The sequence below is a fragment of the Nomascus leucogenys genome, chromosome 8 (genome assembly GCF_006542625.1).
Source record: "Nomascus leucogenys isolate Asia chromosome 8, Asia_NLE_v1, whole genome shotgun sequence".
NCBI lineage: Eukaryota > Metazoa > Chordata > Mammalia > Primates > Hylobatidae > Nomascus > Nomascus leucogenys.
This window is the reverse complement of record NC_044388.1, coordinates 3,758,485-3,784,238: the sequence shown is the minus strand read 5'-3', so window position 1 is coordinate 3,784,238 and position 25,754 is coordinate 3,758,485. Positions and strand designations below refer to the sequence as shown.

The 25,754-nt window shown below is 41.6% G+C and overlaps 1 protein-coding gene across 1 annotated transcript; it reads right to left on the bottom strand.

The window, feature by feature from the left end:
- Positions 1-14,600: 14,600 nt before the first annotated feature.
- LOC100585630 (olfactory receptor 10AD1) lies at positions 14,601-18,412 on the bottom strand. The gene is given in 3 exon segments (XM_012508381.2): positions 14,601-15,212; positions 15,214-15,419; positions 15,422-18,412. Coding segments are annotated over 3 exon segments (945 nt in total). The 5' UTR covers positions 16,056-18,412; the 3' UTR covers positions 14,601-15,107.
- Between the last annotated feature and the right edge of the window lie 7,342 nt (positions 18,413-25,754).

Here is a 25,754-nt window from a genome sequence, read left to right as displayed (position 1 = left end):
TCTAATTCTACTTATCTGATTCTAGCTACAGAATTCTAGTTATTTAGAATTAGACGGGACTAAGGAAAGGGAAATGGTGAGATTCCTAAGCTAGCACAGACCTTTTCATCATAAATGAAAGGGTCATCATGAGTGTCATGTAACTATGGGCCAAAAAGCTGTCCCCCAAGACAGCCAGACCTGAACACATAGGCTGGCCAGAGGAATCTTGAATTATGCAGTGATTGGGGAATGTGTGCTGGGGGCCCTAGACAGAGCTGCTAAAGTATATAAGTGGGAAAGTGTCCCAGAGGACTGGGAAATAGGTTCCTATTATGGTTCCAGCAGCACGCACTAAGAAAAACAGTAACTATCATTTATTGAGCATCTACTATGTGCCAGACACTGTACCCAATTTTATCTCCCAACAGCCCTATGAAATAGGCACTATCATTATTTTCATATAACAGTTCAGAAACAGACTCTAAGACACTCAGGGTCACAGGCTAGTACTTGGCAGAGCCAGGACTTAAACCTAGGTCTGTCTGACTTAAAAAATCCTGTCTGATTTCCACCCCAAAGTGGAAACCACTTTGCTAATTGCTCTCTTATTTGGATCTTCAGAGAGGGATCTTCAGTTTGGAGAAATAAGGGTATCAAAGCCTAATCGAATCCTGAAAAGGAAATAACCTTAGTTTTGGTTACTTTTCATCTTCTTAGATGGAACAAGAAGTTGCAGTTCAGATTTTGGTTAGTGACCCTTCCCAGAGTCCAATAGCACCAAGAAGACGGCCTCCTGAGCCTGTTCCTTAAGAGGAAGAAGCCGATGCTCCCAGGTGTTCTCTCACACAGCTCCATTCTTGTGCCTCTTTCCTGTTCCCTATAGCTCAGATTCTCCAGAGTCTGACATGAATCCCAACGGCACTTCAGGGTGGGCGCGGTGGCTCACACCTGTCATCCCAGCTACTTGGGAGACTGACGTAGGAGGATCACTTGGGCCTAGGAGATTGAGGTTGCAGTGAGCCATGATTGTGTCACTCACTCCAGCCTGGGCAACAGAGTGAGACCATGTCTCAAAAAAAGCCAAGAGCAGTTTAGCTCTTTAGCCTCTGTAGAACGTTCTGGCAGTCTTTTAGCCTTTGACTCTAGTTCCCCTTCTTATTTCCAGTCCCTTAGGGCCTCTTTGAAGTTCTTTAACCATTGCCCCCTCAAGTCCCAGAGAGATAAAAATCTCTCCAGAAAAAGCAATCCTTCAACGTTATTCAGTCACCTGCACCCAGCATCTCACAAGGATCCAGTACAGGTAGGAGGTCCTTGTTTCTCCCTATCCCCCACTCTCCTCTTGCATTTCTCCTTTGTAATGCCTCCTGGCCTCTTCTCTTCTCTGATGAGTGAGTTTCAGCTGGGATTCCTAAGCGCAGACTCATGGGCAAGGGTCACAAATGAACTTCAGAGGGCCACAACCCCTTGAAATTGAATGCAAAGTCATTTAAGTATGTACATTCTCTAGAGAAAGGTACATTGTTTCAACTTGATTCTTAAAAAGTAAGAATTAAGTTAAAAAAAGGTAAGAATCACTGAGATTAAGGGCAATGAGACTTTTTAACTTGAGCAATACCCAACAGGAAATGACTTTTCCCGAACCTGGTACTCTTGGCACCCTTTCCTCCAGAGTTTTCCACACTGAATTGAAATTTTTTACATAAATCTGATTACTCATCATCTATTCAACACATTCAAATTCTGTTGACACTCATAATGTGCTAAAAATCCTGTCTCCCAATACTTCCAAGTCTGCTAGTACTTGCAGTTTGCTGGAGCACTGCTGATGCTGTGGGGGTGAGGAAATAGCCCCCGCCATGGCTTCATACCATTTTATGTCTGGGGCCAACATACGCTGTGCTGCATGTAACTCTTCACAACTCTTTCAGTTTCTGGCACTCCCGTCTCACACTGGTTTAAAGGGCCTCTCTCAGGGTTTAACTCCTATTCTCAAGATGAAAACACGTATAGCTTCATAGAAGTAAGCTACAATTTTATCCTGGTACGGCTAAAATCTGCTCTTAGAGAAATTGTTATTTCTTTAAGAGATGTAAGCTGGCCTCCAACATGAACACTCAGTTTTACATGATCTCAGGATCACCATAAATGATAGTCTCTGTTTGATATGTATGATGAAATGGCTCACCTAGTAGTTTTCCCAGAACTAAGGAATAGTCCTTACCCAAATATATTTAGGCGTATACTTCTTGCAAGACATAAAATTGCTTGCATCTTTGAAAAGGCAGGTTTTCAGAAGCATCTTCCTCATTTATATGCCTTGAAGAAGAAATTCAGCCAGGATACCTTGCTATGGTAAGAAATATTTTTGAACAAAAGACAAGAACAAAAGACATGTTTTTGAATCCTTTATTCTAGCTACCATTTCCCCCTCACATTTAGACTGTCCCCAGAAAGTGAATTCTCTTTCTGCTTGGAAGCACTGTGCTTATAGAAGGAACCCTGCTCTGTAAATAATTCTGTAATGGTGCCACCTGTCGGGGAATAGTGACATTACAAGGGGAGCCTCTGAGGGAATTTATGGCTTTCACTTCAGCAAGCACTATCAGATGCCTGCTAAAGGCCTGGCTCTCTGTCAAATGGTGGGTTGCGAGGAGAGAAAGCAAAGTAAATAAACAGAATGTATTTGAAGAATGTAAAAAACAACTGCAATAAACTCCTGACTGGTCTCCCCTGGCCTTGCTCACATACCTTTCATCCGAAGGTTAATCTTCCTAAATCAGAGCTCTGAATATTCATTCTTCTCAGAAATCTGTATGTCCCTAGTGCTTCCTAAGCTAAGTTTAAAATCCAGTGGGCGTGGGGAGTCAAGGTCCTCCCTAATTAGGCCCGGAATATTTTTTAACCTATATGTTTCATTTCTCAGCTACATCTTCTAGACACCATCCCGCCAGGTAAGAAGCCCGTATCATCCCAGTCAAAGCTGGAAATGATTCCCAGGGGTATCCCAGTTTCTTTAATCCCTGAGTGAGCCATCTAAATGAGCGCCCTCTGGCCTCAATTCTGTATCTCTCAGTCATGCTTCCCAAGTGCAGTCAGATGCACATCTCCTCCAGAAAAAGGACTTCTGCAGCCCGGGCCACCTGCACCAGCCTCTCAGAGGTGTTCCCCACCTCCCCTTGCCCATTTTCCCTCTCTCATGCTGTGAGTGGGAAATCCCCAGAAATAGCATGCAAAACTTTTTGACTATGAATTTGTGCTTTTATTTAAAGGAATAGCGTTCATAATTTTCATCAAATTATTAAAGAAGCCTGTAAAGTCAGAAAGGGTAACTAACTCTAGTTAAAATGTGTGTGCTACTCACCATTTCCCACAAATGCCCCTCATTTTCCTGCATCTGGTTTTCTGGTCATTCTCTTTACTTTCCTGCTCCATCATGTCTCTGTTAGTTAGAATTCTACCAGTTCTCTAAAGCCCTTCTCTAATGCTACCTCCATCATGGAGCCTTTCCTGATGTGATCTCTTCCTCCTTAAAATGTCCAAATCTTTTTCTTTGTACCTATTTGGGGGATGGTAACTGTATTTTGCCTTACTTCTATTATTCCTGATGTGCTTTTATGTTCTCCCTTCTGGATTATCAGTTATCTTGAGAGCTGGGACTGCTTTCTCATTTTTATAGTCTCTAAAGTATCTATTTTATTGACTTTAAGGCACAATTGACTGTATGGCATCCTATTTTAGGTACCATGAAGAAAGGAAAAAATACTGTAAAATATCGCTATGCTTTCTTATATTTATATTTTAAAGTTTCATTCTTAAAGAACTCTTTTAGAGTTGTTTGGAAATAGAACTTAAAAAAATCACTACTATGCACTGAAATAACTGAGTCATTATAGTATTATTTAATTTTTTTCACACTGAGTCTACACTTGAATCACTTTTTGGCTCAGAATTGTTGATGTATTTTCCCATGCATTTCTATTCTCTGGGCCATTCTGAGTATTTGTGAAGTGACATTTCTTATAAAGAAAAAAAAAAGTCCTCTAGTATTGTCTATGGGCATTTCTTCCAGGCTACAATACCTAGTATGCAAGTTTTAATGCTGGCACATTTTTTGATCTTGCTAGAACATGTTCAGGGAAGGTGTTCAGACAACAACTAGGACTAATATTCCTTCAAATGGTCATTAAATGGTTGATTAACTGAAACATCAAGGGATTACAGATCAGGCATGTGTAGGCAATGACAACTATGTCATGACTGCTGCATGGCCAACAGTAATTGAAGGGTGCCATCAATTACAAGACACATTCCATTTCAGAGATGTTACACTGTGGGGTGGAGGAAAGTCTGTCTGGAATTAGTAGTAAGGGACCTTTCTTATAATAGGCAGAAAACGTGTGTAATTGAATCTTAAGTATATAACATCTAAAGAATTACAAGATTTTAGAGCCAGGAATAAAAAAACACATTACCATCCCTTAGAATCTTAGAAAATGTTATTGGTGAAATAAACTTTAGTGATGATCATACAGCCATTTTATTTTTATTTATTTATTTATTTTGCATACAGTCTTACTCTATTGCCCAGGCTGGAGTGTAGTGGCACAATCTCAGCTCACTGCACCTCTGCCTCCTGGGTTCAAGCAATTCTCCTGCCTCAGCTACCCGAATAGCTAGGATTACAGGCATGTGTCACCACACCCAGCTAATTTTTGTATTTTTAGTAGAGATAGGGTTTCGCCATGTTGAACAGGCTGGTCTCGAACTCCTGACCTCAAGTGATCTGCCCACCTTGGCCTCCCAAAGTGTTGGGATTATAAGCATGAGCCACTGCGCCCTGCCTCATACAGCCATTTTGTATGTAACTCAGATGTCTGAAGGGAGTGCCCATGTCATTAAGAATCTGATTAAATTTGACCCAAATTTCAATTCCAAACCTGGGAAGTCCACAGCATGCCATACAATTTCGGCAGTGTCCCATAGTTTATTTTCCTCTTCATTCTCCACATGTCTCAGGCCTTACCTAACTGTAAAGCCAGGCAAGTTGTACAGTAAGAGTCATAGTGGCATTTTATGAAGGATTTAGGAGGTCTAACAACCTTTGAATTATACAACTTTTCTGGCATAAATTCCCTTTCACAAATCCTTTCATGACTTACACAGACCACCTACCACATGCTTGGACTATCTTACTTGCCCTAAACATCCCTCTTTTTAAACAACCAGTCATTTTGCTTTAGGATAATAATTTACCATACAAGATCATTCCTTAAATAAAATCTCTTTTCTTTATAACCTTCTTTGCATAGTGAGGAGGCATGGCTAATTCCACATGTCCCCAGGTCTTATCTAAAATTTAATGGCTTCAAGGTAGGTAAATTGAACAATTTCCAAAAGTCAAAGAAGTAGTTTATGACCTTAAATCATTTAGCAAACCTAATATCTGACCTAATTTAGACCAAATGTCTAAACTTTGAAGACATTTTTATTTTATCAATAGTCTTTAAAACTGTCTTTATTTTAGAAAGTTTACCATAGTCACATGAACTAAAAGGCATTAGTTTTAATTTATCTGAGAAAATATTTAAGTGCTTTTCTTTAAGCCAATTAATTAGAGCTCTTTTATGTAAACATTACACACACAATATATATAAATACATAGACAGAAGATCCTGTAGTTGTAAGGTTTTTCATTTGTCAGTTTTTAAGTTTCTCTTTGAAGCACACAGTTTTTAATGGCTTAATAAGCAGACACAGATGGAAGGAAAAACAGATTTCCAGAAATTAAGGGTCTCATTTTTATACCAGATCCTGGATTCCAAAAAGAGGGAATTAGCCCATCCCCAATCCCTTGCATCCACACCCCTGAGTCCATGCAGGCTGCCTCAGTTTCATTCCTTATCAACTGTAGGACTCATAAAACACCCTTTCATTAGTTTCAAGAGGAACTATTACATAATCCTGCTAGGCATTTACAATATTTTACTGTAGATTGAATAGGAAAATGGGGGTGGGTGGGGTAGGGATCCCAGGGAAAGTCCCATGAAGAAGTTTACGCCTTTAACAGACTCCTCCACCCCATTCTTCCTTCCTTTCTTTCTGCTGCTGCCCGCTTGCTCAGCATTACCAGCACATTCTCATATTTTGAGAAAAATAGTTTATTTCACATGTAGCCCTCTGGGTAGGGGAAATTTATCTTATTTTTACCCCAAGTACTTCATCAAAAAGTACAGCCTCCTTCTAAGAGAATTGCTGGTGAGCAAATATTAATTGTGTCATTGTACATAACTAAGGAAATGGGTGATATGTCCAAGGTTACACAGTTAATGACAGTGTTAGGAACAGAAGCCTGTTCACCTGAACTATAGAACAATTTTTTCCCATTAAATGGTACTACACCTTAATCTGCTATAAATGGTTACAATATGCTAAGGAAAGCTTATTGTGATTTGAATCCAGCTTTGAGAATAAAGAGTCAAAAAACTTTTTTATAGCAGGTGAATAATTATTATCAGCATGATAGAAAAATACATACAAAAAGAGAACAATGATTGAGTGAATTTGTCAGCAAGTGTTTACCAACTGCCTGCTATGTGTCATCGAAGGCCGCGGGCACTGCTGCAGACTCCAGGAAGTCATGGTCCCTACCTTTAAGGAGCTCACAGTCTAATTATGAGGGAATAATTGAATTGGGACAGAGTGCTTCTCGGAAGATCAAAGGGAAAATCTGTTTTCTATGAGCACTGCCCACTAAATTGAAAGCACTTCAATTTTAAAATGGGAATGGTGTGTGTATGGGAGGGGCAGGTGTGTATGCAGGTGGGACAAGGTAAAATGGAGAAGAAAGTTAAAAAAATGTGTGATGTTAGCTGTGGGTTTGTAAAAATATTTTTTTTAAAAAACAAAGAAGTTTAAAAATGCTCAGGAAAGCCATAACATTTTATGCTACAGAGGACATCAAGTATGATACCAGAGGAAGAGTCATAGCAGAGGCAGCATCCTAGTAATTTTCTGGAAAAAGTAAGTACAATGGAATTGGCAAAACAAAACAAAAAACCTACGTATGGCCTCCACACCAATGCACAAAATACAGGTAATATAGAATTTTAGATTTTATACAATGAGGAAAATAAAATCTCATAAAGAAACGCGGTAGGATGGGATTCACACCTGGAACCTGGCAGTGAAAAAAGATACAATACGTTGTTCCATAGAAACAGAACTAAGTTCTGATGCACAGCTGGAAAAGGGTTGCTGGTTATGGGACACACAACATGTGTTTGTGGGAAACCTGCTTCTGGGTCAGAAGCAGCTTCTTTGCTGTGATCTACAGAAAGTTAGCCCTTGTCCCTGGCATTTGTAAAATTCGGGAAGGAAAGAGGGAAAAAAGGGGCAGGTAAGGGATGAAGGAAGGAAAGAGGGAATAAAGGGGCAGGTAAGGGATGAAGGAAGGAAAGAAAGAGACAAAAGAAAATAAGTGCAAGGAATGAAATAAAAACAAAAGAAAATCATAGAAGGAAAGTCAGAGTGCCCTTTACATCACGAAGGTAGAGTCTTGTGTGTGGGCTTTTTATATTCTTGAGCATGGAAACAAGAAAGGAATTGTTTAGGTAAAGATAAAGGAGAGGAAATAAGTCATGTCATTTTTAAAATGTGCCAAGGGCTAACAAAACAGATACGTAAACTGGATTATAGATCCCAGGAGCAAATAATGAAACCGGCACAAAACCAAGTTCCAGAATCTGAGGATATATTGTTTAATGTAAATGTCATTCCTCAGAAAGAAGAGGTGACACAGCACAGATTGCTATTCTGGATCTAATTCTGACCCACAAAGATGGAACTGATTAGTGAAATGAAAGTGAAGAAAAATCTTTGAGAGAAAGTAACCATGTCACTGAGTTTCTGGTAGCCAAGGAGATAAGGTGAAATATGTGTCCAGGGTTATGAAAAACTTGACTTCAAATAGTTAAAGGCTATGATTTTCATAGCTTGAGACTGTATGGGGGAAAATGTTCAAAGAGGGTTAAATTCAGTCAGAACAGTGACTTTGGAGTTCAGTGAAGAGGAGTGAATGGAATGCCTAGAGACCTCACCAGTGAATTCAGATTTAGAGATATCTGGCAGAGAATAAGCACAACTAAGAAAGTGGGACCCATATTTCAATGTTTTAAAAGTGCAAGTCATAAAGCAAAAGCTGGGGAGTTTCATTATTAAAAAATTAAGGATTTTTGTTCCATAAAGGGCATCATCAACAAAGTTAATGGGCAGATGGCAGAATGGAGAATATATTTGCTTTGTCTAAAACTGACAACGGTGTAATATCACCCTAAAATATGTAAGGAACTCCTGCAAATGAGCAGGAAAAAGCAACCCAATTTAAAAAAGGGAGCAAAGAATATGAACAGGCAATTAATTGCAGAGGAGAAAGCTAATAAGTATATGGAAATTTACATTAGTAATCAAATGCAAATTAAACAAACAATGAGATATCACTTTATTCCTATCAAACTAGTGATTAGAAATCTAGAAAATAGCACGTGTTGGCTGGGTGCAGTGGCTCATGCCTGTAATCCCAGTACTTTGGGAGGCCAAAGCGGGAGAACTGCTTGACCCCAGGAGTTTGAGACCAGCCTGGGCAACACAGTGGGATCCCATTTCTGCAAAAAAATTAAAAAATTAGCTGGGCATGGTGGCATGCGCCTATAGTCCCAGCTACTCAGGAGGTTGAAGCAGGAGGGTCGGTTTAGCCTGGGAGGCTGCAGTGAGCCATAATTACACCACTGCACCCCAGCCTAGGCAGCAGAGTGAGACTCTGCCTCAAAAAAAGAAAAAGAAAAATTGCAAGTGTTGTCAGACGTGGAAATGCAGAATCTTGCACTGCTGCAAGATTGGTTCACCACTTTTGGAAAGCGATATGGCATTACTCGGACACATTAAACAGATTCATACCCAGTAGCCCAGCAGCAATTCCTCCCCTAAGTAACATAAAACAAATTATTTACAAGTTCCCAAGGGGATTCAATGCAGGGTTATTTGTAGTAGCATGGAGTTGGAAGCAGCATGGGAGCTCATCAATGGAAGAGTGGACAGATGCATACCACGGACTATTAGGCATCAGTGTGAAGTAACAGATTAAATATTAACATCTGGCAACGTGGATGCAGCTAAAAAACAGTGCTTAGGTTAAACAAATATAAGTAATGAGACAAATATCTCAGTAGCTTTGGAGTACATTTAATAATGCATGCTCACAAAATAATAACTATGTTTAGAAAACACATAAATGGAAATATGCACATTAAGCACATTAGAAAATTGCCTATTGTAGGGAGAAAATGGGATTTGAAGGGTATAAATAAACAAATAAATAAAACAAGAGGACCTTACTGTCATGGTCTGATGATAGTGTGCCATGAACTGAGGAGTATGACTAAATCCTTTCAGGAACAAACAAAACTTTAAAACATAGCAAAAAAAAAAACCACATAAATCATAACAACACCTGAAAGATGAAGGCTGGAATGAGGAAAAACTTGCAAAAAAGAAAACTGGCTGGGTGAGGTGGCTCACGCCTGTAATCCCAGCACTTTGGGAGGCTGAGGGGGGCGGATCATCTGAGGTCGGGAGTTCGAGACCACCCTGACCAACATGGAGAAACCCCGTCTCTACTAAAAATACAAAATTAGCTGGGAGTGGTGGTGCATGCCTGTAATCCCAGCTACTTGGGAAGCTGAGGCAGGCAAATCGCTTGAACCTGGGACGCGGAGGTTGTGGTGAGCCGAGATCTTACCGTTGCACTCCAGCCTGGGCAACAAGAGCGAAACTCCGTCTCCGACTCAAATAAATAAATAAATAAATAAATAAATAAAAATAAAAGAAAATTGACCGCAAAATGGGCTTGTTATTTTGAGCATGTACAAAACACAGGTAAGTTTGATGGTCTGGGCACATGGGATACTGTTAACAGTTGGAAGAGGGGAGAAACTTTTCTGCAGGTGCTAATTGAAGTGCTTGAAATACTTTATGTTATTTAATCCTCATAACCACACTGAAGCATCGTTGTCCTAGTTAAGCCTCTTCAGCTAAGACTCTTCAATTGCAAGAAACAGAAACCCATTTCAGACAGCTTTAAGCCAAACAACAACAACAAAAAGCATTTGTTATATGGGCGTAAGGTCATTTCACAGAACCCAAGAGTGAGAATGCAGCTGGGTCTTCAAGGCTGACCCAAACCAAGTGCTCCTTGAGGATCTAAATATATTTTTCATCTCCTAGATAAACCATATTTCTATATGTTAAACTGAATATTTCACAGGAAGTCACTAATAATAGGTGCCTCGGGGGCTTCCGTGAGGGTTCAGGGCTCTGGACATTCCCACTCCACTTCTATCAGAACAGCTCTGTTTTTATTTGGTTAATACATCAGGATTCTGCTTAAGAGTTCATTCAGGAAATAACACTACAGCACCTCCTCTGGCCGGATGCTGTGCGAAGAATTACAAAATAAATCACAGACGAGTGGAGAAGATAGGAAAGTAAATATACTCTAAAGCAATAAGGGAGTACAGTGACAGAAAAACGCACAGACTATTTAGGGAACTCAAAGAAAGTCTAGTAAACCCAGAAAGGGGTAGGGCTTATGGGAGGTTTCACGGAGTGGCTCCCTGGAAAGGGGAGGTAAGGCAGCTCAAAGGGCACTGTTGTTCGACGGAAGGAAGAGGATTCAACAATTTATACAGTTCGCTGAGTCGGGGCTATCACTGCGAAAGAACTTGGCTTCGGATCCGTGGTAAGGCTGGGAGCTATGGAGGCTGGATGTGATTGGCAGAGACCTCTGCTCAGGTCTGCGTCAAACCTTGCTTCGCTCCCATCCCATCCTGCGCCAATAGGGCGCAGTATCCCAACCATTCCACTCGGCTAGGAGGGGATCCTAAGCCTCAAGGTCCGCATCTCCCGCTGGAAGGACTGAGCAGCCGCACTGGTATCCCAGAATAGATCTTGTTCCCCAGAGGTGGTCAGGTTACCGCAATTCGGCGCGGGCGAGGCGGGCAAAGAGAGGGCGCTCATTGGCTGCCACAGCCCCGGTCCGAGAGGCCGAGGAAGGCTGATTCGTCACAGGCTGTCAGCGCGGGCCACGCCTATTTCCTCTCCAGTTTCTAATTAGGTCAGGGGCCCTACAGCCTCTTGGGTAGTTTGGAAGTGCGTCGCGGAGCCGGCCCCGGAAATATGGCGACAGCTTCAGCTTTCAGTGTGAGGGAGCCGAGGGCCCAGCTAAACCCTGCGGGAGGCAATTCCTGGGTACCCTTCCCATATTTTCGGTCTTTGGGCTGCGCTGTGGTAACCCCAGAGCCTGGTTGCGTGCTCACCAGCGACAAGTGTCTTTGCATTGGGACATGAAAGGGGACTGGGAAGTGCCCTGCAGTTTCAGGGTGGTTTCTGGTTAATTACATTTTCATGGGTTTTCGCAGAGTCTGGGGGCAATTTGTGTCCTCCAGAGACCAGGGACCAGGGCCGAAGCTACGGCAGAGGAGACGCGGCCAGGGCTGTGGCTTGTCGTGCGAGCTCGGTTCGCGTCCGTTCCCGTCTGGCGCCCGGGCCTCCGGGAGCCCAGGGCCTTGAATGAGACAGTGCTCGTCCTTGAGAAAGCAGTTCTAGGTCACTCGGCCTGCTTTGCCAGCATTCCGGGCCCCAGCTCACCTTCCGCCATCCATGTTGACAACACCAGTTCTACGACTAAGCGGGCGATTCCTCTTGCCTGGAATTTCACTCGTCCCCGGTATCGAACCCCCACCCCAATTTTCTACATTACAACTCCAGCGTATTTTTAACGGCGCAGCCAATATCACCTCCTTGGTATAAAGCCTTCGCTGTCCTGGACCTTCTTAGGAGTGCAGGCTTAGGAACAGGAACTATGCCGTTTTATTATTTTTCTTAATTTTAATTTTTTTTTTTTTTTAGAGATGGGGTCTCGCTGTGTCACCCAGGCTAGAGTGCAGTGGCGGGATCGTAGCTTACTGCAGGCTGGGGTCAAGCAGTCCTCCCGCCTCAGCCTCCTGAGTGTATGGGATTATAGGCACAGGCCTCTATGCCATTGTAAATGCTGTGGATTTTGAGTATTTGACCTCTATGAGCCTCAGTTTTTGCATCTCAACCTTGAGATAATACTAGTACCTCATTAAGGTTATGTGACTATTAAATGGAAAGCTCTTACAATATAAGTGCTTAATAAGTGTGTTATCATATGTGCTTCCAAGGTACTTTGTGTAGGCCTTTTATAATGCTTGCCCTTTCTATTACCATTATTTGTTCTTGTCTGCCCTACTAGACTGAGATTCTCAAAAGCTGGAACTGTCTTGTTTATAATCTCGGTGTCTGTCAGTGCTGGGCAAATGTAAAGCTAAGAAATAATTTCTTAGAAAACTTTTTAAAAGCAGTCTTTCTTCTCCTTTCCCTTTCTTCCTTTCCTTCATTTTTTCCTCTTTGAGATAGGAATTTTCAAACCTAGAGAAGAAGCTGAGACCCTAGGGGGAAAGATTGGGACCTTTTTGTTGTTGTTCTCAGTGGTGACCAAAAGAGCCTTAATATTCACCCCAGTCTGGCAACTTAAGACAGGTTTCTTCTGGACGTTAGGCCCCTGACCTCCCCTTTCTTTGAGTGTTTACTTTAGAAAACTTGTGATTGCAAAATTCTTCTCTGCTCCTTTGAAATGTGTATAAATCTCCTTAGAAGCTTATGCCAGTTTTACGACCTAGGGAATGTCTTTCTCAAGGACCTGTGAGCCATCCCTTTGAAATGTAATTATCAAGGAAGATAGCACCCCTATCTCTCAGTCTCTGTGGGAGGGTGGGAGCCTAACCTCCTGTGGGTGCCTTGTTTGGAATTGTAAAACTACAGCTTGTTTTGAAGATAGAAGAAAGTTTCCTTTTCCTTTGCAATTAGCAAACACAGATGTCATGTGATTTCCTGTACAGCAGCTCTTAAAAACTTCCCAGACCCTTGTTTCAGTAGTGTTGAGTTTAATCTCGTATTGCAATAGTCTTAAGGTCTTTCTTGCCTGTTTGACTTTGATGCAAATTTTGACAATGGAAATTTTAGGTTCTGCATTTATTGTTTCTTCCCAATTACAGTGGTTTCTCCTTTCTCCTTGTTAAGAAGAGCTTCTCACATCCTCTGATTTCTGGAGAAATCAATTTGGACTCAAAAGATTGGAGTTTTGTGGAGTGAAGCTACTGTTTTTGTTTTGTTTTGTTTTGTTTGAGATAGAGTCTCACTCTGTCACCCAGGCTGAAGTGCAGTGGTGCAATCATGGCTCACTGCAGCCTCCGCCTCCTGGGTTCAAGTGATCCTCCTGCCTCAGCCTCTCAAGTAGCTAGAATTACAAGCATGTGCCACCATGCCCAGCTAATTTTTGTATTTTTATTAGAGACGGGGTTTCACCATGTTGACCAGGCTGGTCTTGAACTCCTGGCCTCAAGTAATCTGCCCACCTTGGCCTCCCACAGTGCTGGAATCACAGGCGTGAGCCACCACGCCCTGCCAGAAGCTACTGTTTTAAGTCATCATTGCAAAGGGTAGTGTGTGATGTGCAGGAGTGGAAAGAGCAGTACATCTATTTGAGAGCATCCCAAATGAGTTCCATTCATATTATGGAAGTGCACTGGGAAATAAAGAACAGGCCTACCCCCTTGTTTATTTATTATGAAGGGGTATGAGAAATATGCAATTTTCAAAGAAAGAGAACTGCTGAGAATGTAGTACCTTCTCAAAGAAAGCTATGTTTGGTTAAGGTGAGAAGCTAGAGAAAGCCACAGAGGGCAGGGTTACAAATTGAAAGACTTCTGCAATGGTGGAGGTAGTATGCAGAAGGGTTCCTTAAAATACAGGGATCCATGTAAGATGAGGAGGTAAGGTGGAGTAGGATTGAGGTGGAATGAAATGAAAGATGGAAGAGAAAAAGGAAGGCAGTAGGGGGAGAGGGGAGTTAATTTGGGGTATGGATAACAGGGCAGGAAATAGGTAACCTGAGAAGTGTGGTAGAGGCACTTGCCACTTGCATGGGAAGGGAAATATCATGCAGACGGTCCTGTTGCTAAAGGAAGCTAGAGGATTTAGGAGAAGGGGTTTGGCACACTGGCCTCTATCACCCATCCGTCCCCAACAACACACAACACAGACAAATTGAGTGCACTGTTGACATTTAGTATCATTCTCCCCCCACAACTGGTGGAAGCTAAGAAGATGAAGTTAAGGGTGCTGATCTTTTTTTTTTTCTTTAACTGACTTTTCTTATGTGAATACTTACCCCTAGTTCCCTTTTTCTTCCCTTCCCTCCCTCCCTTCCTTCTTCTTCTTTTTTTTTTTTTTAATGAGACAGGGTCTTGCTGTGTTGCTCAGGCTGGAGTGCAGCAGTGCCATCATTGCTCATGCAGCCTTAACCTCCCAGGCTCAAGCAAGCCTCCCACCTCAGCCTCCTCAGTAGCTGGGACCACAGGCATGTGCCACCACACCCAGTTAATTTTTAAAATTTCTTGTAGAGATGGGTCTCCCTATGTTGCCCAGGCAGGTCTCAAACTCCATCCTCAGCCTCCCAAAGTGCTGAGATTACAGTCATGAGCCACTGCGCCCAGCCTTTTTTTTCTTGCTTCTTTACCTACTTTTCATAGGAATTGGGTAGATGAGGGTAGACCCAGGAAGTGAGAGTGGAATTTGAGAAAGAAAAACAGCAAAATGAAAAGCTGAAAAATAAGAGTTTATTTCTAAATGTATGTATGAAACTCAGGTTGGGGGACTAGCATGTAAAGGTATATACAAATAAAATGGAGTTAAGTGCACTTATTTATTGAATCCTGTTGTGAGAACTTAAGAGGAAAAGAAACTAAGGAAAATCCGAAATTCTCCCGAGGAAGGTCCAAGAAAAAACAATGTGGAAGTGAAGTCAGAGAGATAACATAGGACATTGGACATCAGGAGGAACTTTCAGGTCTGATTCGAGTGCCAAGGAAGCCATGAACGCTCTTTCCTGGAGACTTTCAGCATAGGAGAGTTACTCATCTGCCAGGGCTGGGGAAGGGGTAACTCTCCCATTCCCCAGGTGAAGGAGCTTTCCTTTCAGGGCCTTCCTGCTAGACAGACTGTGGCTGGGCCAGTCTGGTTCTTCCAAGTGCCCTCACCATGGCCTCCTTAATTTCCTTGTTGTGGAAACTATAAATGATGGGGTTGCACATGGGGGGTAATGATGGTGTACAGGAGGGAGAAAAGTTTGTCTTTGTCAGGCCCATGTGTGCTGTGGGGGTTCATGTAAGAGAACATAGCTGAAGTGTAGAGAAAGATGACCACAGTCAGGTGAGAGGCACAAGTAGAGAAAGTCTTCCCCCGACCTGAGGAGGAGGCTCTGCTGAGGATGGTGGCCAGGATGTGCACATAGGAAGTGACAGCACCACGGGGCTGAGCATTACCACGATGGCATCGGCAAAGATTGCCCTCAGACTAAACTGAGGGTCCCCACAAGAGAGGCCAATCACTATGGGGGCCTCACAGAAGAAGTTTTCTATGTGGTTGTCTCTGCAGAAGGGCTCTCGGAATGAAATATACTCAAGAAAGATGCCATTGATCAGCCCAAAGAACCAGGCAGTTCCCACAAGCCTGATACAGACCTTCTGGCTTATGATCTGGACATAGTTAAGTGGGTAGCAGATAGCAACATAACGGTCACAGGCCATGAAAGCCAAGAGGATGCACTCGGCCACACCAACACAGAAGACAAAGTACATCTGGGTCATGCAAGATACAAAGGAGACAATGTGGTTCCTGACCACGAGGTGGATCAACATCTGTGGGATGGTAGTGGTGACGGAGCAGACATCCAGGAAAGACAGATGGCCGAGGAAGAAGTACATGGAGCTGTTGAGCTTGGGGTCTGTCCATGTGATAAAGATGATGAGGCCATTCATGGCCATGGTGAGGCTGTAGAGGGCCGAGAAGAGGGCAAAGAGCAATGCTTGTGTGGAAGTGGAGCTCTGCTGAAAGCCCACGAGGATAAATTCCATCACTATGCTGCCGTTCCTTAGCATCTGGGGCCTGCTTGAGGAGGGAAGATGGGAAAAGCACAAGGGTATAGCTGTGGGGTAATAGAAGGTACCCACTTAGTCCCAGAAGCCCAATTATAAAACAGGATGGATGAATGGTGGTCAACCTTTTGGAACTTAGTAAACTAGTAATTTGGCAGTGTTATGGTGAAAATGCCAGGGTCACCACAGGCTGCATACATAGAATCATAATATCAACACATGAAGAAAGTGCTGGTTGTAATGTTCTTTACTCTGGTTTGATCAGGCATCAAGTGAAGTATTGCATCTGTTCCAGAGCCCTCAATATTGAAGGATTAGCCACTAACCAAGATGTATTCGGAGGTAAAAAAATAAGATAATTGGGTCTGGGACCCATGCCAACTGAGGAAAAGTTTTAGGAATTGAAGAATGGAGTGTGTGAGGGAAAGGATTGGTGGCTATCAGGTTATAGAAGATTGTATTTAGGAAGCACTTGAGATATTTGAAGGTGTATTTTTCTAGAAGCAAAAATGCTCAACCTCTGTGTACTTAATTTAAAATGATGAATGGGTTGAAGTTTCAGGGAAAATAAAAACATTCTAATCCTCAGGATTGTCCCTCAGCTAACAGTGATTTGCACCTTTTTGGAGACAGTCATGTCAAGCTCTTCCCAGTCACCCACCTCTTCCCAGACTCACTCGCCCAGCAGTTGCTGCTGCTACTGCAGCCACCCATGCTGTGCATGCTGGAGCTGAGGGCTGGGTGGGGGCTCATGCATGCCTTCCTAACAGGAGACGGTTTTCCTCCTGGGGCTGGAATTTACGGTTACACACAATTGGGTGGAAAGGATCCAACCATCCCTGTGTGAAAAGGGAAGCTATGAGCAGGGCATATATCTAACCTTTCTAGAATGGAGCTTCAGAGAACTTTCAACTCTCTCTTTGTCTCTGGCAATAAATCTTGTTCTTTTTCCATTTTCAAAGAATGACCAGTCACAATTCTTTTGCTCTTATCTCTCTATTGTAACTTTTAGGGAGTTGTTATGTTCATATTAAGTCTGTCTTATACTTTTCATGTTGTTTTGGAGCTAGGATATATCAGATCCCTTCCACCTTCGGATGCTTATACTTTTTTTTTTTTTTTTTTTTGTTTAAGAATTTATAGAGACAGTCACTCACTATGTCACCTATGCTGGTCTTGAACTTCTGGCTTTAAGTGATTCTCCTGCCTTGGCCTCCCAAAGTGCTGGGATTACAGGTGTGAGCCACTGCACCCATCCTCACCTTCAGATGCTTATAGATGATACGTATATTCCTCCTTAACTTTCAGTTCTGCCACCCATTCCTCTTTATTTTCTCCTCTCCTACTCTCTCTGCTACACACTCTCACTCTACCCTCTGTTAGTCTTTTTTCGTTTTTCAGTCTACTTCCAATCCTCATTCTTCTCCCTCTCCTTTTCCCATTTGTGGTGATGGTTGCCTGCCGTTTATCTTACTCTGGTCAAACTCCCCTGTCTTCTCCATGTCTCTCAATCTCACATATTCTCTACCTGGATTCAGAGCTACCTACCCTTTCACTGCCACTCCTTGCAGCTCTAGATTCCCTCTAGGTATGATTTGATGTTAGGTCAAGGTAGCGTCTGGGCAGTAGGCTATTCCCATCATCTTTACTTTGGGATACTTTTCTTGTGCCTAGGACTTCTCTTGGGGGCCCAGAAAAGGAAGGGAAGGGCAGAGAGCACTGTTTAAGATGTTTCTTGGAAGCCTGTGCTCAATGGACATGTCGGGGCTTAGGTCACAGTCTGGGCAAAAGAAGTCAGTGAGCTACACTCCAAAGAAGCCTAGGATTTGTCTAAGAATAAACTGAGGTTTGACCTGAGGAATTACTTGGTCCTACTGGAGGATAAATGCTTACCTGTGGTTTATTGTGCCAGAAAGAATTCTGTGATACCCAGCATTTAGTGCCTTGTTAGCTACCATTAGAGGTTACTCAGTGAAGGATTTGTCTAAATAAATGGGACAATTTCATGGAAATCACATCCTACCTCATTCTGTTGCTTGGTTGATAATGATGTTTGTCACTGAATCAAGTAACAAGTAACAGAAAACATCTCATAGTGTTTGAAGAGAAGCTGGTCCAGGTAGGATCATCTGACCTGGCAGGCCACTCTGGAAGAGAAGGTGTGTCTGATGACTTTGTTCTTTGACATCTATACTATTAGAGATGAATGTCTACTTAAATGACATTGATAAGTTTCATGTGTATACACTTAATAGTAGAGTTGTGAAAACTTACATGCCCCTCGAAGAAGTGAAAGATGTGCCACCCCCAAATATACCAGACTGGTATATTATTATTATTATTTTGAGACGCAGTCTCACCCTGTCGCCCAGGCTGGAGTGCAATGGCACGATCTCAGCTCAAAGCAACCTCTGCCTCCCGGGTTCAAGCAATTCTCCTGCCTCAGCCTGCTGAGTAGCTGGGATTACAGGCACACGCCACCACGCTCGGCTAATTTTTTGAATCTTTAGTAGAGATGGGGTTTCACCCTTTTGGCCAGGCTTGTCTCGAACTCCTGACCTCATGATCCACCTGCCTTGGCCTCCCAAATATTGATTATTTTGAGTTAAAAACATTGAAGGCCAGGCGCGGTGGCTCACGCCTATAATCCCAGCACTTTGGGAAGCCGAGGCGGGCAGATCACCTGACTGTAAGATCATAAACAAGCTTAGCTAACCATTATTTAAGATTAAAGATTTTATTTAAGATTATATTAAGGGTGGTACAGTAAAGCAGGAAAAGAAAAAATGATATAAGAATTAGAAATGAAAAACAAAAGTCTATTTACAGATGATATGATTGTCTTCATAAAAACTAAAAGGATGCACAAATAATTTATTAAAATTAATAGAATTTAACAAGGTTACTGGATACAAAATCAATATGCAAAAACCTAATTGCAATTCTGTTAACAGCAAACAAATTAGAAAATGTAATTTTAAGATACCGTTTTAAATACTATGCAAAGTATATAAAAAATGAAAACCATATGATCATCTCAATAGATGCAGAAAAACTTTTGATAAAATCCAATATTTCTTCATTATAAAAACTCTCAGTAAACTAGGCATCAAAGGAACATATCTTAAATAATAAGAGCCATCTATGACAAACCAACAGCCAACATCATACTGATTGGGCAAAAGCTGGAAGCATTCCCCATGAGAACTGGAACAAGACAAGGATGCCTGCTCTCACCACTCTTATTCAACAGAACTGGAAGTGCTAGCCAGAGCAATCAGACAAGAGAAAGAAATAAAAGGTATCCAAATTAAAAAAGAAGAAGTCAAACTATCATTCTTCACAAATGATATGATTCTATACCTAGAAAACCCTAAAGACTCACTGAAAGGCTCCTAGACTGATAAGCAACTTCAGCAAAGTTTCAGGATACAAAATCAGTGCACAAAACTCAGTAACACCTCTCCACACCATAACATTCTAGCTGAAAGCCAAATCAAGAATGCAATCCCATTTACAATAGCTGCAAAAAAATAAAATACCTAGGAATGCACCTAACCAAGGAGGTGAAACATCTCTACAGGAAGAACTACAAAACACCTCTGAAAGAAATCGTGGATGACACAAACAAATGGAAAAACATTCCATCCTCATGGATTGGAAGAATCAATATCATTAAAATGGCCATACTGGCCAAAGCAATCTATAGATTCAGTGCTATTCCTATCAAACTACCAATGTCATTTTTCATAGAACTAGAAAAAAAAACTATTGTAAAATTTGTATGGAGCAACAATAACAAAAAAGCCCAAGTAGCCAAAGCAATCCTAAGCAAAAAAAACAAAGTCAAAGGCATCATACTACCCAACTTCCAACTATACTACAAGGCTACAGTAATCAAAACAGCATGGTACTGGTACAAAAACAGACACATAGACCAATGGAACAAAATAGAGAACCCAGAAATAACGTTGCACACCTACAGCCATCTGATCTTTGACAAAGTTGACAAAAATAAGCAATGGGGAAAGGACTACCTATTCAATATATAAAGCTGGGATAACTGGCTAGCCATATGCAGAAGAATAAAACTGGACCCCTATCTTTTACCATACACAAAAAGTAATTCAAGATAGATTAAAGATTTAAATATAAGACTTCAAACTATAAGAACCCTAGAAGAAAATCTAGGAAACACCATCCTAGACATTGACCTTGGGAAGGAATTTATGACTAATTCCTCAAACGCAATTGCAACAAAAACAAAAATTAACAAGTGGGACCTAATTAAACTAAAGAGCTTCTGCATAGCAAAAGAAACTATCAACAGAGTAAACAGACAACCTCCACAATGGGAGAAAATATTCACAAACTATGCATCCAACAAAGGTCTAATATCCAGAATCTAAAAGGAACTTAAGCAATCCAATAAAAAAAAAACCAAAAAACCTAATTAAAAAGTGGGCAAAATACATGAATAGACATTTTTTTTTTTTTTTTTTGAGACGGAGTCTCGCTCTGGCGCCCAGGCTGGAGTGCACGATCTCGGCTCACTGCAAGCTTTGCCTCCTGGTTCACGCCTTTCTCCTGCCTCAGCCTCCCGAGTAGCTGGGACTATAGGTGCCCGCCACCACGCTGGGCTAATTATTTTGTATTTTTAGTAGAGACGGGGTTTCACCGTGTTAGCCAGGATGGTCTCAATCTCCTGACCTCGTGATCCGCCCACCTCGGCCTCCCAAAGTGCTGGGATTACAGGCGTGAGCCACCACGCCCAGCCTAGACACTTCTTAAAAGAACACATACAAGCAGCCAACAAATATTTTAAAATGTTCCACATCACTAATCATCAGAAAATGCAAATCAAAATGATAATGAGATACCATCTCACGCCAGTCACTATGGCTATTATTAAAAAGTCATAAAATAACAGATGCTGTTGAGGTTGTGGAGATACCTCAACAACTGTTGGTGGGAATGTAAATTAGTTCAGCCACTGTGGAAAGCAGTTTGGAGATTTTTTAAAGAGCTTAAAACGGAACTACCATTTGACCAAGCGATCCCATTACTGGGTATATATCCAAAAGAAAATAAATCATTCTACTAAAAAGACACATGCACTCATGTGTTCACTGCAGCACTATTCACGATAGCAAAGACATGGAATCAACCTATGTGCCCATCAACGGTGGACTGGATAAAGGAAATGTGGTATATATATACACCATGGAATACTATGCAGATATAAAAGAGAACAGAGTTATGTCCTTTGCAGCAACATGACACAGCTGGAGTCCATTATTCTAAGTTAATTAATGCAGGAACAGAAAACCAAATACTGCATGTTCTTACTTATAAGTGGGAGCTAAACGTTGGGTATTTATGTGCATAAAGATGGCAACAATAGAAACTGGGGACTATTAGATGGGGGAGGGAGGGAGGGGGGCAAGGGTTGAAAAACCACTGGGTACTATGCTCAGTACCTTGGTGATAGGATCAATCATACCCCAAACCTCAGCACCATGCAATATACCCAGGTAACAAACCTGCACCTGTACACCATAAATCTAAAATAAAAGTTGAAACAAAAATAAATAAATAAATAAATAAATAATACTGTGCAAACTATGAAGTACCTAAGAATAATTCCAACGTAAAGGGCAATTCTTTTTTTTTTTTTTTTTTTTGAGATGGAGTCTTGCTGTGTTGCCCAGGCTGGAGTGCAGTGGTGCGATCCTGGCTCACTGCAACCTCCGCCTCCCAGGTTCAAGTGATCCTCCTGCCTCAGCCTCCCAAGTAGCTGGAATTACAGGCATGCGGAAACATGCCCAGCTATTTCTTTTTTTCTATTTTTAGTAGAGACAGGGTTTCACCATGTTAGCCAGGCTGGTTTCGAACTCCTGACCTCAAGTCATCCTCCCACCTCAGCCTCCCAAAGTGCTGGATTTATAGGCGTGAACCACCACGCCCAGCCAGAAAAGGCCAATTCTTTGAATGTCATTAGAGAAAATCTAAATAAATGGAAATACACATAGACATACTTCACAGAATATCCATAAAGCTAATGATTCTTCACCCTGATAGCTCCAAGAGTTATACCACTTGTAGCACAACTCTTTTTTGGTATAATTATTTTTTCACCCAAAACACACTAAATAAATACACTGTAAGAGTGATATTTCAACATTACAGTGTCAGATTAAAAACATACTAATTTTCTTCATACAATACTCTCTAGGAGGAGAATATTATTTGGAACAATTTCAATTGCACATCATATTTGAGTTGGAATTTTGTCAATAAAATGCTGTGGACCACAGATTTTATGGAAGTGAGCAGTCCAATAAGCTTCCTACTTAGCATACTAATTAGTGGTATAGAAATAGATGCTTTTAAAGTGCTTGAAGAGTTTGCTTTTCTCAGGCACTTTTGAGTGGATATATGAAGGATCATCAGACATCTTGTACTGCAAAGGTCAATTTCCTGACGCCTAGTTTTTGTGTCTTATTATGTACAAACTGAATTATGCTACCAAAATGTAAATGTCTCGATTAGATTAGATTTGGTCAGATCCAAATTGGGAATGGTGGAGAAGGTATTCTTGTATTGTAGAATGGGAAGAAAAAGCCATCTTACCAACATGTAGAATGAATCAGGATACAAGCCTCATAAATTTATAAATTCAGCTTTAAAGCAGTCCAAGTATTTATTTATTTGTTTTTTTTCTGAGACAGGGTCTCACTCTGTTGCCCAGGCTGGAGTGCAGTGGCATGATCATAGCTCATTGCTGCTTCAAACTCCCAGGCTCAAGTAATCCTCCTGCCTCAGCCTCCCAAGTAGCTAGGACTGCAGGCACTTGCCACCACATCCAGCTTTTTTTTTTCAGTAGAGACAAGATTGTGCTATCTTGCCCAGCCTGGTCTCAAACTCTTGAGATCAAGTAATCCTCCCACCTCGGCCCCCCAGAGTGCTGGCGTTATAGGTATATACCACCACACATGGCCCCAAGTATTTCAAGAGAGGAAAGGAAGGACTGCAGAGAATTGAGGGAGGGAGAGAATAACTGAACTTCTTTGGGTTATGCAGAATTTAAATGGTAGATAATTTAGTACTGGGCCGAATTTTGGAAAAACAGTGGGTAGGTGAGGGGAAAGAAGGGTATACAGATCTGAAGAAGAAAATTGTGATAATGAAGAGGTAGAGAGGATGGGGGTTAGGAGGGGAGCAATTTATCAAATATATGCTCCATTGGACAGATCTTTTGTCTGTCTGTTTACCACTTTATCAGCAGTACTTAATAAGGTCCGTGGCACTGAGTGGGGCTCAGTCAATATTTGTTGTTGTGTTGAGCATAGTATACTGATATAACAAATATTTCACTGGGGGCACAAGAAATGGCAACTAAGTCAGCACATACTCTAGCTAGAAAATTAATTCAAAATAAAAGTAGAAAATGGGTGGACAAAAGTTGAAGTGTTCCCAGATTTGAAGCTGAGGGCACAAGGATCATGATATATGCTAGGCTTCCTTATCTATCCAGTCATCTGGTAATGATAATAGAAATTTCCCGGGGAAACCTGGAACTGCTCTAGACCTTCCTGGGCCACATGCCATGGACAGGGCCTCATAAGGCAACCTTGGAAAGGACTGGTTCAAAACTATCCCCAGGGTTGGAATGGTCAGGCTTCAAGAATAAACAGTTGGTCTTATTACAGTAACCAGTTAGAAGCTCAAGCATGCTTCTCTTTCTCTCTCTCTCTCTCTCTCTCTCTCTCTCTCTCTCTCTCTCTCTCTCCCTCCTCTCTCTCTCTCTCTCTCTGTGTCTTTCTGTCTCATATCTCTCATTCTTCCCCTTTCTTCTCTAAGCTATTTAGAGTTAGTCCAATTTTTTTCAGGCATTTAAAATAGCAAAATAGCTCAGATTAATCAATGCCATGGAACAGCTGAAGTTATTATCCAGTCCACTGATGTATCGTGGTTTTCTTGATTACTAAGTTCTTTTGAACATACACACAGAGGAGCATTATCATGGATAGCTTTGCATATCATTTTCTCTGTCTTTCCCTTAGATTTATGGCTGTTTTACTCTTTGTTTAAATCTCCATATTGAAGGTGACTGTGAGAAGGGGGAGGAGCAGCAAGTCTAGTCTGGTTTTTGTTATAGCTTTTCTAGTGGAATAGTAGATTCATTTTAGGGCTCAGCTGGAGAAGGGATAGGGATCATGGAAGGCGATCATGTCTTATGATATGGAGGGAGGCACAATACGGAATTAAAACCTCCACTATAAAATTAGGATGAGGTTATTTTTGGTATTTTCATTATTTATTATGTCTTCTGTGGAGTCCTAATTAGGGAAAAGGAATCAGGCTGGCAGGACCAAGGGAAAGCAAAAAAAGAAAGCAGATAAGCTGTAAGTCTGCCTTTCTTCATGGTCCAGGACATATAGCCCTCCTGCACAAATAACTTGCAATCTTCCTGTACCCAACTATCACCAGACACCCTGAAGTTAGTTCACTGCAACCTTGGCATTATCAGCACTGCACAAAGCTCTTTTCAGCATACAGCATAAACTCTATTCTATAATATAAACTCTACAGCAAGCCTGCTTCTTTGCAGCCAGCTTCTCTCGTGCTGATACTGCCAGTTGCCTCTCTGGCAAAATATTTTCCTACTTTCTCTAGTAAATCTGCCTTTCTGTACCTACAATTCTCTTGGTAAATTCTTTTACCCCTGCACTATCGGCTCAGATAGTTGTCTCTCCACCATAACATCTCCCTTTAATGCAGACCAATAAGAAGGACCTTCCAGGACAGTTTGTGCCCTACACTTATTTTGTAGATCACAGGGATGTCTCATCACAGGGGTCTGGCATGCCAAGTCTGGATACATTCATAATACTTGGCCTTGGCTAGGCATCTTCAGGGGCTGCAGGTACTTCAGAGATCCTCACTTTCAGAGGGATATGGAGAAATTGAAGTGGATATGGTAGCAAAGAGGTGAATGGAGCAAAGTGAAGGCAGAAAAAACTGGGAGGGAAGCAATGAGAGAATTTAGAACAGTTCTACAATTTAACTTAACAAATCTGTTGCAAGGCATGGCACCATTAAAGGCAAACTACTCACTGTCCATCTTGCTGAAGAAAAGGGAAATGGGAATGAACTTAAAATAGAAAAGAAGGGAAATGGACAGGCCTGTAGAAGCACTTCTGAAGTGAGTTTGTGCGACATTGGAATGAATTGCTACATTGCAACAGAGTTGTCAAGCAGAGGTCTCCAGGAACTCACACTAGTTGCCCTTCATTAAAAATCATTTACACCTTTCCTGCAAATGCCTCCCCAAACATGGGTCCACATGCTTGTGTCTCCACAACTTCATTAGGAAATACATGGCAAAATTTATTGCTTGTTGTTTCCCGATTTTATTCCTAGCAGATATGTCTTAGTGAAAATCACAGAGTTCTGAATTCTCAAATTTTAAAATCTTTAAAAATGCCATAATTCCAGGGCTTTCTGGGTTATATGTAAAGTCAGATGGAGAAACAGCTATTTTTTTTTTTTCTGGCCATTTAAGGATAGAGTAAGGGCCTGACCTTATGTTTCTAATGATGGGGCTGGTGCTAGGTCAAGGAGGTCTGGCAGACAAGAGCTCTGATTTTTTATTTTATTTTATTATTTTTTTTTGAGACAGAGTCTTGTTCCATCACC